At 38.2% G+C, this 13,212-nt stretch overlaps 2 protein-coding genes across 2 annotated transcripts; one reads left to right on the forward strand and one right to left on the reverse strand.

Moving 5' to 3' along the window:
- Positions 1–1,399: 1,399 nt before the first annotated feature.
- On the reverse strand, positions 1,400–8,706 carry cutc (cutC copper transporter). The gene is made up of 8 exons (XM_004077155.4): positions 8,413–8,706; positions 8,065–8,124; positions 6,335–6,544; positions 2,320–2,355; positions 2,051–2,184; positions 1,908–1,935; positions 1,717–1,822; positions 1,400–1,583 (listed from the first exon to the last, which is right to left on the reverse strand). The coding sequence occupies exons 1-8, from the start codon at positions 8,480–8,482 to the stop codon at positions 1,472–1,474; spliced, it is 756 nt and encodes a 251-aa protein (XP_004077203.1). The 5' UTR covers positions 8,483–8,706; the 3' UTR covers positions 1,400–1,471.
- A 260-nt stretch (positions 8,707–8,966) lies between these two features.
- Positions 8,967–13,205, forward strand: LOC101165997 (cytochrome c oxidase assembly protein COX15 homolog). Its single transcript, XM_004077156.4, has 9 exons — positions 8,967–9,165; positions 10,075–10,259; positions 10,358–10,480; positions 10,589–10,775; positions 10,858–11,025; positions 11,110–11,191; positions 12,213–12,367; positions 12,453–12,566; positions 12,651–13,205. Exons 1-9 carry the CDS (start codon positions 9,091–9,093, stop codon positions 12,780–12,782), a joined length of 1,221 nt encoding a protein of 406 aa, XP_004077204.1. The 5' UTR covers positions 8,967–9,090; the 3' UTR covers positions 12,783–13,205.
- The last annotated feature ends 7 nt before the right edge of the window (positions 13,206–13,212 follow it).

The following is a 13,212-nucleotide window of genomic DNA, read 5'->3' on the forward strand; positions in this document are numbered from 1 at the left end:
AGGTTTTAACCTGTTTCAACTCATGATATAACAAGTCATGCAGTGTTTTACTTTTTTGTGCAGATTGATTATCGTTGCTTTTTTGTAAAACTTTTTTTTTAAACATTGCTTTTGCTGCACATTGTTTTTTATAGGATTTTTATTTTTATAATCACAGACTCAATATGGATTTAACCTGAGATATTAAATAAACATTTGGCCGTCTTTGTTGACATTTTCTAATCTTAACACGTATTTTTGGACATTTTTTTGTAAATTCACAGTTCAGGGTCTACAACTCTATAAACATTTGCAAACAATCACAATGACCTTCACATGCAGAGATAGTTCAAATGCTGGAGCAAAGAAATGGAGCACGAAAGCTTAAATTGTGTTTTAAGAGACACTAAATGAAACATAAAACTAATAATTAATAAAAATTATTAACTAATTAATTAACTAATAATAAACATATTTAAAATGTTCTAAAAAGCAAGGATTTTTCTTTTAGTAGGCTCCAGAGTTTTTTCCATTTTTAGTCTTGATTCGAGTACTTTCGAAACCTGTTGCTGTTTCGTACTGAGCCCGGCACTGACATGGGTAAAATAATCAATATTACGTTCCCACAAAATAAATATTTTGTTCCCTTGAAATAATTAATTCGTGCGAACGAAATAATTATTCACGTGATTAGTCATTCATAAACACGGATGTTAGCAATACAGTACTTGGATTTATTTACAGCAGATATTTTCATATTTCTGTCTGTGTGTGTCTCATTACATTGCATGGAAGACAGGGAGGATGTTTAGAGATCAGATTTCTTTTTATTTTATAAAGCTCTACGAAAGAATCTGTAACTATGTCTTCATGTCTGCATTCTTTCACATCCCGGTACAGTCTCTGTCCGGCCGCAAAAGCCGCTACTTCCGTGTCTCTGTGACCCACATTCGTATTTCGCAGGCATCCGGGCAGCTGGCTGGACGGTAGACGGGCAGCCAGCTGCAGTATGGGATATTGTAGTTTAGGGTCGAATAGGAATAATAATATTCAGGACTTGTCTTTTATTAACATACTCTGTAGCAGTACTTAACATCCAAGGCTACATGCTATGTATCCCATCATGCATCACACATAATGTATCTCAACCAATCAACCGATCCCTGTAACTGTGGTGGATTCAAAGACAACAGGATAAATGTATATCAGAATATTATTCCGTGGGAACGTAATATTATTTTGTGGGAATACTTTATTTATTTTTACCCATGTCAGATCCCGGGCTCTGTAGTTTCGTACCAATGAGAGAAAAAAAAATTCTGTAAATTCTTCACAGCACTTTGGTCCGCTCCCCCTGAGCTTCAACAGTACAATCAGGCAATTACATCAATCACACCAAGTTAATAAAAAAATAAATAAATAAAGAAGGGAACCAATTCTTTTTATTTTTGAGGTATTCCTTAGTTATTTGTCATCAATATAAAGCCTCCATTCACAAGGTATTTTTGGCTATGGCATTTAGAGATCGCACTTTGGAGACGTCAGCCACTTTCAGGCCGTACTCAGGAGCAGAGAAACACGCTCCCATGGTCACTGAGGTGTTTCTGCATTAAAGAAAACAGTACAATTAACATTTAAAACAACATTTCTTTTACATTTCACAAAGATTTGCAATATTTTTTAAATATTTTGGAATGAAAAACAATCCAAATCTTGGGTTATCAAGGCTAAACAAACCTGAATTTCATTGAAGAGTCCCTGCTGGAGCGTGCTGAACAGTGAAACTCCTGAGCCCCTGACCCCTCCAGTATTCTCTGCAGGTTTCGTTCCGTGATGCCTCCTCCTGTTACAAAATGTATTTATTGAATTAAGTTAATACAATAATCAATCTAAATGCTTTAAAACTGAATGGGCAAAAAAGGACTGACCTGGCATCACAATAATTCTGTCTTTAGCCTGTTCAGTGAAAATGATGGAATTAGAATTGCATGAGCAGAGTCATTATATTTATGTTATCTTTGGTTTGTAGGAATGCAAACATGTATCAAATAATACGCTTGATAGTACTTACTTGATCAATGAGCCGTTTAATCACAGGCAGTCCCTCCAAAGCAGAAATATCACAGCCACTTGTCAACACACGCTCAAACCCTAACGATATCAGGGTCTCCAGAGCCACCGCTGAGTCATGAACCATATCAAAAGCTGCAGTGAGATAAACATTACATCCATAATGCTTTCCATGAAAGCGTTTTCACTGATAAAAGTTGTCTAAATGGTTTTGGAAGCCCTGACATTCTTTAAGCGTGATATCTGGCGGCTTGAAAAGCAGAAACTGACCTCGGTGGAAGGTGACGGGTAAAGGTCGAGCAGCAGCTGGAGAAATAACAATAACAAGCAGAAAAGTCAAATAATTACCAGAAAAGAGAACTGTACAGCTTCAAATGTAAAATGTAGGCTAATCTGATCCTCTCATCTTTGAAATTCTCCAGTTACAATAACAAACTGTTTATTCGGCTTCATCCTCTGTGTGAAGACTCAAACAAGTTCTGACTATATTTAGTTGAGGTTTGAAAACAAAAATGTCAGGGAGGGGCAGCTTTGTTTATCCAACAGCTTTCATGTACAGAGACCATTTCAAGAGCTTCATGGGGGGCGCTGTAAAAGACTTCAAGGCAAAAATATAGCAGTTAGAGTGCAGCTAAAATGCAATCACAATGGGACAAGTTTGATGTGATAAGGAAGCTGGTTCTATCTGTGTTCAACATTAAAGCAAAAAAACAAGAAGAAAAAGGTTCTTAAAAGATCTACATCGTTTAAATAGAAATCCCAGACAGAGCGGTCTGGCCTGGTTGAGACCATGGTGTGAGTCAGCTTCTCTAAATCCACTGATTAAGGCTGGTTTAGTTCTGGCCTTGATTTGAGCACTGACACTCTGACTTGAGTCAAATATGACGCCAACATTTATACTTTGAGAAAAACGTGTTTATTTAAGACCCACTCCAATGAAAAATGTTGTTTTTTATGTTTTTAACATGTTCTTGTAGCATTTTCTCATGATGGAGGACACATACAGCTGCGCAAAAAAAGTATTTACCCGGTACTCAGCCACCAATTGTGCAAATTCTCCCACTTAAATAGATGTGAGACTCTGTAATTTTCATCATAGGCATACCTCAAGTTTGAGATACAAAATGAGAAAAAAAATCCAGAAAAGTCCCATTGTCTGATTTTTAAAGAAGTTGTTTGTAAATTATGGTGGAAAATAAGTATTTGGTCACCTACAAACAAATACGATTTCTGGCTCTCACAGACCTGTATCTGATCCTCTGTCATTCACTCGTTACCTTTATCAATGGCACATGTTTGAACTAATTATCTATATTAAAGACACCTGTCCACAACCTCAAACAGTCACACTCCAAACTCCACTATGACCAAGACCAAAGAGCTGTCTAAGGACACCAGAAACCAAATTGTTGACCTGCACCAGGCTGGGAAGGCTGAAGCTGCAATAGGTAAGCAGCGTGGTGTGAAGCAATCAACTGTGGGAGCAATTATTAGGAAATGGAAAACTTACAAGACCACTGATAATCTCCCTCCATCTGAGGCTCCCTGCAAGATCTCACCCCGTAGGGTAAAAATAATCACAAGGATGGAGAGCAAAAGATCCCAGAACAACACGAGGGACCCAGTCAATGACCTGCAGAGAGCTGGGACAAAAGAAAAAAAGGTTCCTGGCAATGACACACTGTGCTGCCAGGGACTCAAATATGTCCCCCTTCTAGAGAGCATTTTGGACGGAGAATGTCCTATGGTCAGACTAAACCAAAATAGAACGTTTTGGTAAGAACTCTACTCGTCGTGTTTGGAGAAGAAAGAATGCTGAATGGCATCCCAAGAACACCAGACCCACTGTAAAGCATGGGGGTGGAAACATCATGCTTTGGGGCTATTTTTCAGCAAAGGGACCAGGATGACTGCTCCGTGTAAAGGAAAGAATGAATGGGGCCATGTATCGTCAGATTTTGAGCGGAAACCTCCTTATATCAGCAATGGCATTGAAGATGAAATATGGCTGAATCTTTCAGTATGACAACAATCCTAAACACACTGCCCAGGTTATGAACAAGTGGCTTCCTAAGAAGCATTTCAAGGTCCTGGAGTGGCCTCACCAGTCTCCAGATCTCAACCCCATAGAAAATCTGAGGAGCGAGTTGAAAGTCCATGTTTCCCAGCGACAGCCCAAAAACATCACTGCTCTAGAGGAGATCTGCATGGAGGAATGGACCAAAATACCAGCAACAGTTTGTGAAAACCTTGTGAAGACTTACAGAAAATGTTTGACTGATGTCATTGCCAACAAAGGGTATATAACGAAGTATTAAGTTGAACTCTTCTTATTGACCAAATACTTCTTTTCCACCATAATTTGCAAAAACTTATGATGAAAACTACAAGTCTCTGTCAACTATTTAAGTGGGAGAATTTGCAGAGTTGGTGCCTGAATAAATACTTTATTTGCCGCATTGTATTTACACACACATATAATATATATATATATATATATATATATATATATATATATATAATATAAAGACAAATAAAAACTGCATTTCTAAGTATTTTTTCAAATTGTGGCGAATCAGGAGCAGATAAAAAATTCCCCTTTGAAAGAACTTGTTATGTTAAACTACTATCGGTGGGCCATAAGCTATCTGTTCTGCTCAGCTACTCTAGAGAGACGAGATTCAACAGAACCATGATAGCTTGGCAAAGGCAGTCGGGAGTTGTTTGTATACTAATTATATGGAAAGTAATAGTGTGCAAAATCTGAGCCAGTAGGCACATGGATAATTTAAATTGCAGTAGTCCAGGAATTGAACCCTGAGGGACTCCACAGCATTGTGATTTACTGAAATGTATGATGATCAGTAATGCAAACAGAGTTCCTGTTTTTAAGAAACATTAACAAATTTAAGTTCATGGAAAAGATAGATCCGGCAATTTGTTGTTTTTATATTATACTACTATATCACTGAACAGGGTGCTTCATTTTAATTTCACAAGCAATTATAACATGGAAATGAAATCAATTCTCCACCGATTCTCATTATTGTCCTGGCATTGCAGTGTTTTTGTTTAGAGAAAAAGACTTTACAGGACCACAAAGAAGCTTTGACTGTTTTTAACAATAACAAAATCAGTTCAAACAAAATGATAATTAACATAAAGGCAAGAAGGGCATTGAATCTGAACCCAATAAATATCAGTGATAGTAAACTGTATGTGCACAGCTATTATGCAGACATAACATTGGGTTTGATAACAGAAAGGTCACTGCGCTGCTTTTGTAAAAGGTGGAGGACAGAAGCTGCAGGTCCCGTGTTTATCACGTGTTAAAGCACTTTAAGGTAGGAGTGCGAATATAGAAGAAAGGAAATACGGAAAAGTAATGAGGGGAAAAAAAGGTAAAGTTTGTCCCCAACAGAGAGCAGCTTCTTCATTTGATTTATTAAATCCAATAAGGGTTTGAGATTTTAGCTGGGGTGGAAGGAGAACATGCTGGGAGATGTCTTGATGTTTGGTTTTGTGATTTAGCTTTGATTCACGGATGAGTGACCTTAGAGATAGTCGAAGTCTGGATCCTTGAAAAGAAAGTGCCTTCGAGGAATTTTGCTGTTTGGATTTACATTTTGACAGTCAGACAACCCGCCTTCAAAGATTGCAACCCAGACAGATGTTTTCCTCACAGAATTGTGTTGTTTCAATCCTGATCCTACTTCTATAAATATTATGTTTTCCAGCATGTTTGATAGAGTTTCAGAATTGCAGTCTATAAAGGCATTCACACTAGTGCTGGCAGTCCCCCTTCGCCTCTATCTCTGTATTGTTGGTATCTGCATGTCTCTGGGGATGGATGTCATTTAACCTGTTTTTTCTGTTAGAGAGGCTGATGTTGTATAAATTAAAGATTATAGTCCCAAACAGCATGATATGCTTTTCTTTTAAGTTTTGATCAATTTACATTTTGTGCTCAACTGTCTCCCTCTTCTGGCAGTCAGTGTAACACAAAAGTCAAACCCCTGATATGCTCACAAATGCTGCAGCTTACTGTCTTTTTGCAAAAGTTCTCCTCTCCTTTTTTGCAAACTAGTCACTACTGCCTGATGCACAACAGGTCATGTCTGTGTGTCTAATTTAAAAGTCCGGTCCACTGGTATATTGAAAAAAAACTTCTTAAAGAGAAGTTTGAGAAATTCCCATTTCAACTGGAGAAACTGAAGAGCGTGTGATCTTTTTGTTTATATTATTGTTCAGCATACAGGTAAGATTATTTAGAGGAAAACAATACCCAGTAACTCCATGCAGAGCTCTGCATCCACTCTTCCATCTTCTGTTAGAGCTCCCAGCACAAATCCATCGACCCCTTGGCCCTTCGTAAGCTCTATGTCCTTCTTCATCACCTCAACTTCTTGATCGGAGTACAGGAAGTCCCCCCCACGAGGCCGGATCATCACAAAGATCGGGATTTTGATATACTGCTTCACAACCTGAACCAAACCTGCAATAAAACACAGAATTAAAAGGTTTATATGAGGAGTAACACCTCCTCAGCTTCAAAAAGGAAATGTTGAATTCACCTGAAGTGCAATAATACCTGTACAGTTGATTTTATTTGACCTTCTCTGAATGTTTCAATGCACAAGTTCAGTTGCTTCCTTTGTCAGGATTTATTGCAAATTATATCTTTTCTTCAAATAGGCGAATCACATGTCTGAACAATGCATCAACCTAGCGATGTTCTGCTGGAATAACAAATGAGCGGAAACCACAGGGTTTTTTTTGTTGCTATCAAACTGCAATTGATGCTCAAGCTGACACATTATCAAACTTTATACATAAAGCATTTTCATACTAAAGAAACACAAAGTGCTTAAAATAAATAAAACACATTTCAAACTTAAAATAAAATGCAAAACCAAAATACTTACCTATAAAACAATACTAAAATACAACACAATGCCTTAAGCCCTGATGCACCTAACATAATAAGCCCAAAATTAAACCTGAATAGACTTCTTTGAAAGCGTGTTTTTCATCCGTTTTTTATGTTTTTTATGTTGCATTTTTCATGCTTTTATTGTCCTGTCAAGCAAATGAACACACAGATTGCAGCTGAGTGCCTCTTGTTATGGACACGTTTTGCTTTTACAATCAGGGTTGTTTGTTACTCTTCGAGTGTGTCAATGTAAACCTTGGCTCTTTCATAACAGATTGTGAATTTTATTGAGATTTGGCTGCTCGGACGGGACGAGCGGGGAGGAGGGGATAATACAAGGTCATGGGTTGAGTGTTGTATGTAACTTACATTACATGCGTTGATGCTTATACACACACACATACACACACCATCACACGGGATCCAAACAACTGTTTACAAGTCCTAATCATATTTATACACATTTACAGTATCTATAGAAGACTTCCTGCCACAACTCACTCCGACCGGCACCTCCTCGTGCACACAGACATGAATTACATGTCCAACAAATAAACAAATAAAAAATCTGGATTTACTTGAAAGCCCCCCATGACATTTTTTTTTTAAATAAAAACCTTTTCCAGTGGTGTTTTAATTATGAATATGACGGTTTAGGCTAAATCTCATCACCTCAACATCTTAAAAAGCCACATTTCATGTTTATCTGAAGCCTCTGCTCCCAAAATCTCCTCTTTATGGGCGTGGCCATTGGTGCTGAGCTGAGTAGCCCCGCCCTCGATCTCCCCTTTCTGGAAGCTGCATCTTGATTCAGTGAAGAGCTTGACACAAGGGATGGCACAAACGCCACCAACTGACATACTCAGAAACTGTGAAAATTGTTGAATTACCTTGCACAGCAAATAAAATGAAATGCCAGAAAGAAAGTGACTATTTGCACATATGCATCTGCAACAGTCGTACGCATCTGCAGGCGTCGTCTGCATCTGCAGGAGTCGAATGCATCTGCAGGAGTCGAATGCATCTACAGGAGTCGTCTGCATCTGCAGCAGTCGAATGCATTAGTAAACTTGTGGTCTCACCTAGACTGGGCGTGAGTCCTCCCTCCAGAAGGCTTGCACACAGCTCAAGTCGACCAGCACCTATTAGGACAGGAGAATCCCCCAGAGAAACTTACAGCAACACAAATGTAACACCTGGCAGAATGAATAAGACTGACTAGTAATAAACTCTACAAACATGGCTGCTGGGATCATGCAACACGTAAAAGGCCAAATTTATACCAACTTAAAAAAAAAGCAATTTAGCATTACCTTTGACCTCACAAAGAGCTGCGTATGATGAGCTATGTTTTGTACTTGGGCATTAATTAAAATGTAAACAGGAACGTTCATAAGCATGCAGAGTTGTGCTCATAACCCTTTACTGACCTCCTCGTTCAGCATTGATAGCAGACTCCACAGAGTCCACACATACCTCCATTAAAAAGGTCTGGGCCATTGTTTACGGACTGAAAGGAACAATGTCAACTATATAAAATTCGAATTCAGCACGTGTACTGTCGTTTATCTCACTTTTCTTTCTGCCTGCTGCTAAAGCTCCCTGTTAGTTTTCTTTACTGCCTAATAACGAGACCGTAAAAAATACTATGGTAAAGTTTTGGAATCAAGACATGTTTTTGTGCAGTAATCAATTGCTTTAGTTCAACAGTTTCCGGTTAGTTCGATTTTAAGCCCATGACATAGCGAAGGGGCGGTGTGCTTATCGTGTGTATTTTATTCTTAGGGGGCGGGAATCTCTCCTCTTTTGTGAGAGGAGCTAAACATCATGAGCTAACGCTAAGGTATGTGTATTTTTTAATCAGTTACAATTTTTAAAAGAATTATATAGTGAAAATCAATTAAATTATGTTGTTTTACACTGTTTACTTTTAATGTGTATATTTTAAAATAAAAATATAATTTTCAAGACTCTTTCTTGTGACGTCAAAGGTTAAAGTTGAACCCCGACAACAGGAAACAGGACGGTAGCGGTCTGCAGCTCCAGCAGTCTTTTTCTGAGACTCGCTTTAATTAATTTGCTTCAGGACAAATTACGATTAAAAAAATATGTTGCTGTCGGCATTACGGACACGGTTTTTTTGTGGCTGCAGAAGTGCTGGTAAACAGTTTCAATACAGCAACGTGAGTAGAGCTAGCTTATTTAATATTTAAGTTAGATAAGAGGTCATGTAAGTAATAACGATTAGCCGCAATTTTAGCTTAATGTTTGAAACCAAACAGGTACTTATAACTATACAAACGGTTTACAACACGAATCAGGAGGTCAGTTGACCTCACATTGTTAATGTTATTAAACAGCATCATTACGTCACTACCTAGCTGTCGAGTCATGTGATGGAGCTTTTGTTTTTTAATAGTTATGAATGATGGATTTTTCTCCATTACCACAACATGTCTATTGTGATCTGGACGATATTAAATACATTTTAAGATATTGAACAATGCAAAAAAAATGTAATTATTCTAATTTAATTATGTCACATAACCCTTTATTCTCAAATGTTTTTTAAATGCCAAACACTGTTAAACACTTTAAATATTCTTTCAGTCAAAACAAATATTTGTATTATTATTGTTTTTTTAAATTAATTAGTATTTAAATTAGCCCCCATGGTTTGATTAATATCCTTACATAAACGTGCCGAGATGATTAAAAAAAAAGTTAAATGCACTAGAAAATGGAAAGAAAACACAATTAAGGTTTTTTAGGATTTCCATTTTTTTAATGAATTGATTGGTTGTTATGTTTTGAAGAATTTTGTAAAAAAAAAAAAAAACACAAGGAGAAAGACAATAAAAATAATAATACATGTGTTTATTAAATTATTTCAGATCCTAACTAGAAGATAAAAGAAAATGATCCCATCTTCTTGACATAGTTCCTTTTAGTCATACATAGAAATTTTGCACTTATAAATACAGTACAAACACGAAACAACTAATGGATTAAAAATAATCGTTAAATACAGTCTGAATAATTGAAATATTTTTTTCCTTTAAGCTAAGATATGCTTTTTTGCTTTGTTTTAGAGGAGTCCACAGGTTCGACAATGGCTTGTGAAGAGAAATCAGAGCACCATTACAGTGGAGGCAGGAACGTCCTCCACTCCAGCCGCTACCGTTCCCAACGCAGCCACAAACCGGATAGTTGGTCGCTGGTTACTTGGCTGCAGTGGGTTGGTTGTTGGAGCTGTGGTTTTGGGTGGGGTTACAAGGTGAGAGTGGCCATAGAAGCAGCATCCGTACATATATATATATGTCTCTTGTTTGTAGCGAGGAGACATCAGCTGGTTTGTACTTTGGTTTGATTCAGGCTAACAGAGTCTGGGCTGTCCATGGTTGACTGGCATTTGGTCAGAGAGATGAAACCTCCTCAAACACAAGAAGAGTGGGAGGCTGAGTTTTTCAAGTACAAGCAGTTTCCAGAGTTCAAAATGTACGGTTCCTAACTAGTTTGATTCCCACTCATAATTATTAAACTTTACAGAAGTGTTGACTGTGTAAGTAATTCAAAACTCTTGTACTGTTTGCATCTCTTTCCCAGACTGAATCATGAAATGACTCTGCCAGAATTTAAATTTATCTTTTACATGGAGTGGGGCCATCGCATGTGGGGCAGGCTGGTTGGTTTGGCATACATCCTTCCCACCATCTACTTCTGGAGAAAGGGATACTTCACACGCTCCGTGAAGGGAAAAGTGTTGGGGCTTTGCGGATTTGTCTTCTTCCAGGTCAGTGAAGCTGCACAGATGAACCAGGAAATGTGTCCGTACCTGAAAATGTAATAAAGCGAAAGTGTTTGCATCTCTTCAGGGTCTTTTGGGGTGGTACATGGTGAAAAGTGGACTGGAGGAGAAGCAGGACTCGTACGATGTCCCCCGGGTCAGTCAGTATCGTTTGAGTGCTCATCTGGGTTCTGCTTTGTTGCTCTACACTGCCAGTCTGTGGATGGGGCTTACCATGCTGCTTCCAGCTCACAAGGTATGCAGGCTCCTGTTTAAACCACAGTCTCTCTCTGCCACCTCTGTTACAATCTTTGTGCGTTTATTTTTACCTCTTTCATAGATGGTGGAATCTAAACATCTTATGCAGCTCAGAAGGTTTGCCAAAGGTACTGGTGGACTGGTCTTCCTGACTGCTTTATCAGGTACCATTTTAAATTCTCTACATGATCACAAACTTTCTTTGAGCTTACCAGAAAATACCAAATTTCCTAAACAGATGTAAAACAACAAGTTAATATTGCTCTAACTTGCTACTCAGCAGAAAACTTTGAAACATAAAAGATTAAAAAGTGACAGGCATTGTAGACGAGTTCCCTAAAGTGCTATTAAAGACTCACTCCAATGAAAATTCTGTTTTTGATGTTTTTAACCATTTTTCTCATAATGAAGGACATATAAAATTAAGCTTAAAATTGCAATAATGAGTATTTCTTAATTCAAATCGTTTTGAATCAGGAGAAGATGAAAAAATGCTATTTAACAAAAAGCGGGCCACAAGCTCCCTGCTCAGCTATATTCCAATGTATCTGCCTGCAGACAAACAGATCCACGTGCGTCTTTGTTTTCCTCGTCCGAGCCGACATCTGGCTCAAAACTATACAGCTGGTTAGCTCAGATATTGATTGACATTTTTGTTGCACCCCTGATGTTAGGTTGGGATTGTGAAATGTTGTAAGCATGTAAGCAAAGGGATTATGGGAAGTCAGGGCAGGTTTGCTTGGCACCAAAAATTCCGACCACAACTCGGAGGCGAACACCGAGCACTCTGCAGAATTTATGTCCTGGAAAATGACACAGATTTTCTATTTTGGCTAAAAACTGCATAATTTAAAGACCACTAGGGACACTTGAAATAGGTCAAAGATGATCGGAGTGGAACTAAAATATTTTCATTCCCTTTCTGTGACTGACAAAAGCAAAATGACTAAAGCCAACGCTTGTCCTTCCCAAAGTAATCATTCATTGTCCACAGTATCTTTCCAATGATCAAATTAAAGGTGATGAACATTAAATTCAAAGGAGAATTTAGGATTTTCTTGTTGGTCAAGCCGTTGAGGTTTTTTTTCTTAATGACTGATGGTGAAGGAGCAGAAATGACATTTCTTGAAGTTGAAAGGAAGTGACCTCATTCAAACAGCTGATCTTTTGGAATTTTCCTCACAGGTGCATTCGTTGCCGGTCTGGATGCTGGGCTGGTGTATAACTCTTTCCCAAAGATGGCAGATAAATGGATTCCTGATGATCTGCTGGCCTTCTCTCCTACCCTCAGGAACTTCTTTGAAAATCCCACCACTGTGCAGTTTGACCACAGAATATTGGTTTGTCATTGAAACAGAAATAGAATCAATCAGATTTAATATGCTTAAAGAATTAGTGCTTATCTACATATTTACCTTTTTTTAGGGGATCTCATCTTTGGCAGCGATTACAGGTCTCTATCTGTTCTCACGGAGGATGGTGTTGCCCAGGAGGGCTAAGATCGCCATCAGCCTCCTGGCGACGATGGCTTATACACAGGTGAACCAAGTGTAAAGCGTGTCCTTCTACTTATGGATCCAGACATCTTTCGGGGTTGAATAAAACTGTTTTTGTGCTCTTCAGGTTGCCCTTGGCATCAGCACGCTCTTGCTGTATGTCCCCACTCCACTGGCAGCCACTCATCAGTCTGGTTCTGTGGCTCTCCTCACATTTGCCATTTGGGTTCTCGCAGAACTGCGCAGAATGCCTAAATAAGCATTGCCACCTTTCCATACAGCCTTATTGACATTACAGACTCTGCAGAGCGACACAGTGAAACATTTGGAGGGAAAAGTGCAAAAGCGGATGGGTGAAAGTCACCAAACTGTCGTTTTTGCTGGGTTCCTTTGTCTTAAGTTTTTTTTTTTTTTTTCACATAAAAGCAATCGGCTGCTTTTCTTTAAAAATATGTCAGGAAAGCAGTTTGATGTGTTCATTAATTTATACATCCTCTTAAAGTTTCCAAATGTATGTAAATCTGAAAATTGTGACATCAATTTAAGCACATTTGAACAGTTTGACTCTGGTGTTATACATTTATTTAAAGGATTGTTTTCATTATTTTTCATTTTTAAAGATTTGCTTTGTTTCGCTCACCAAAGCTCACCAAAAATCATAATAAAAGCTTAAAAAGTCATACTTCAGA

The sequence above is a fragment of the Oryzias latipes genome, chromosome 15 (genome assembly GCF_002234675.1).
Source record: "Oryzias latipes chromosome 15, ASM223467v1".
NCBI classification, from domain to species: Eukaryota; Metazoa; Chordata; class Actinopteri; order Beloniformes; family Adrianichthyidae; genus Oryzias; species Oryzias latipes.

Bases quoted from the DNA above. Each gene is read 5' to 3' on its own strand.
- cutc (XM_004077155.4), bottom strand. From the start codon at position 8,482: ATGGCCCAGACCTTTTTAATGGAGGTATGTGTGGACTCTGTGGAGTCT. The intron at 8,125-8,412 runs GTCAGTAAAGGG...CTGTCCTAATAG, and splicing joins TATCAATGCTGAACGAGGAG to GTGCTGGTCGACTTGAGCTG. The intron at 1,584-1,716 runs GTTTGTTTAGCC...TCTTTAATGCAG, and splicing joins GACTCTTCAATGAAATTCAG to AAACACCTCAGTGACCATGG.
- LOC101165997 (XM_004077156.4), top strand. From the start codon at position 9,091: ATGTTGCTGTCGGCATTACGGACACGGTTTTTTTGTGGCTGCAGAAGT. The intron at 11,026-11,109 runs GTATGCAGGCTC...CCTCTTTCATAG, and splicing joins TGCTGCTTCCAGCTCACAAG to ATGGTGGAATCTAAACATCT. The intron at 11,192-12,212 runs GTACCATTTTAA...TTTTCCTCACAG, and splicing joins CTTCCTGACTGCTTTATCAG to GTGCATTCGTTGCCGGTCTG.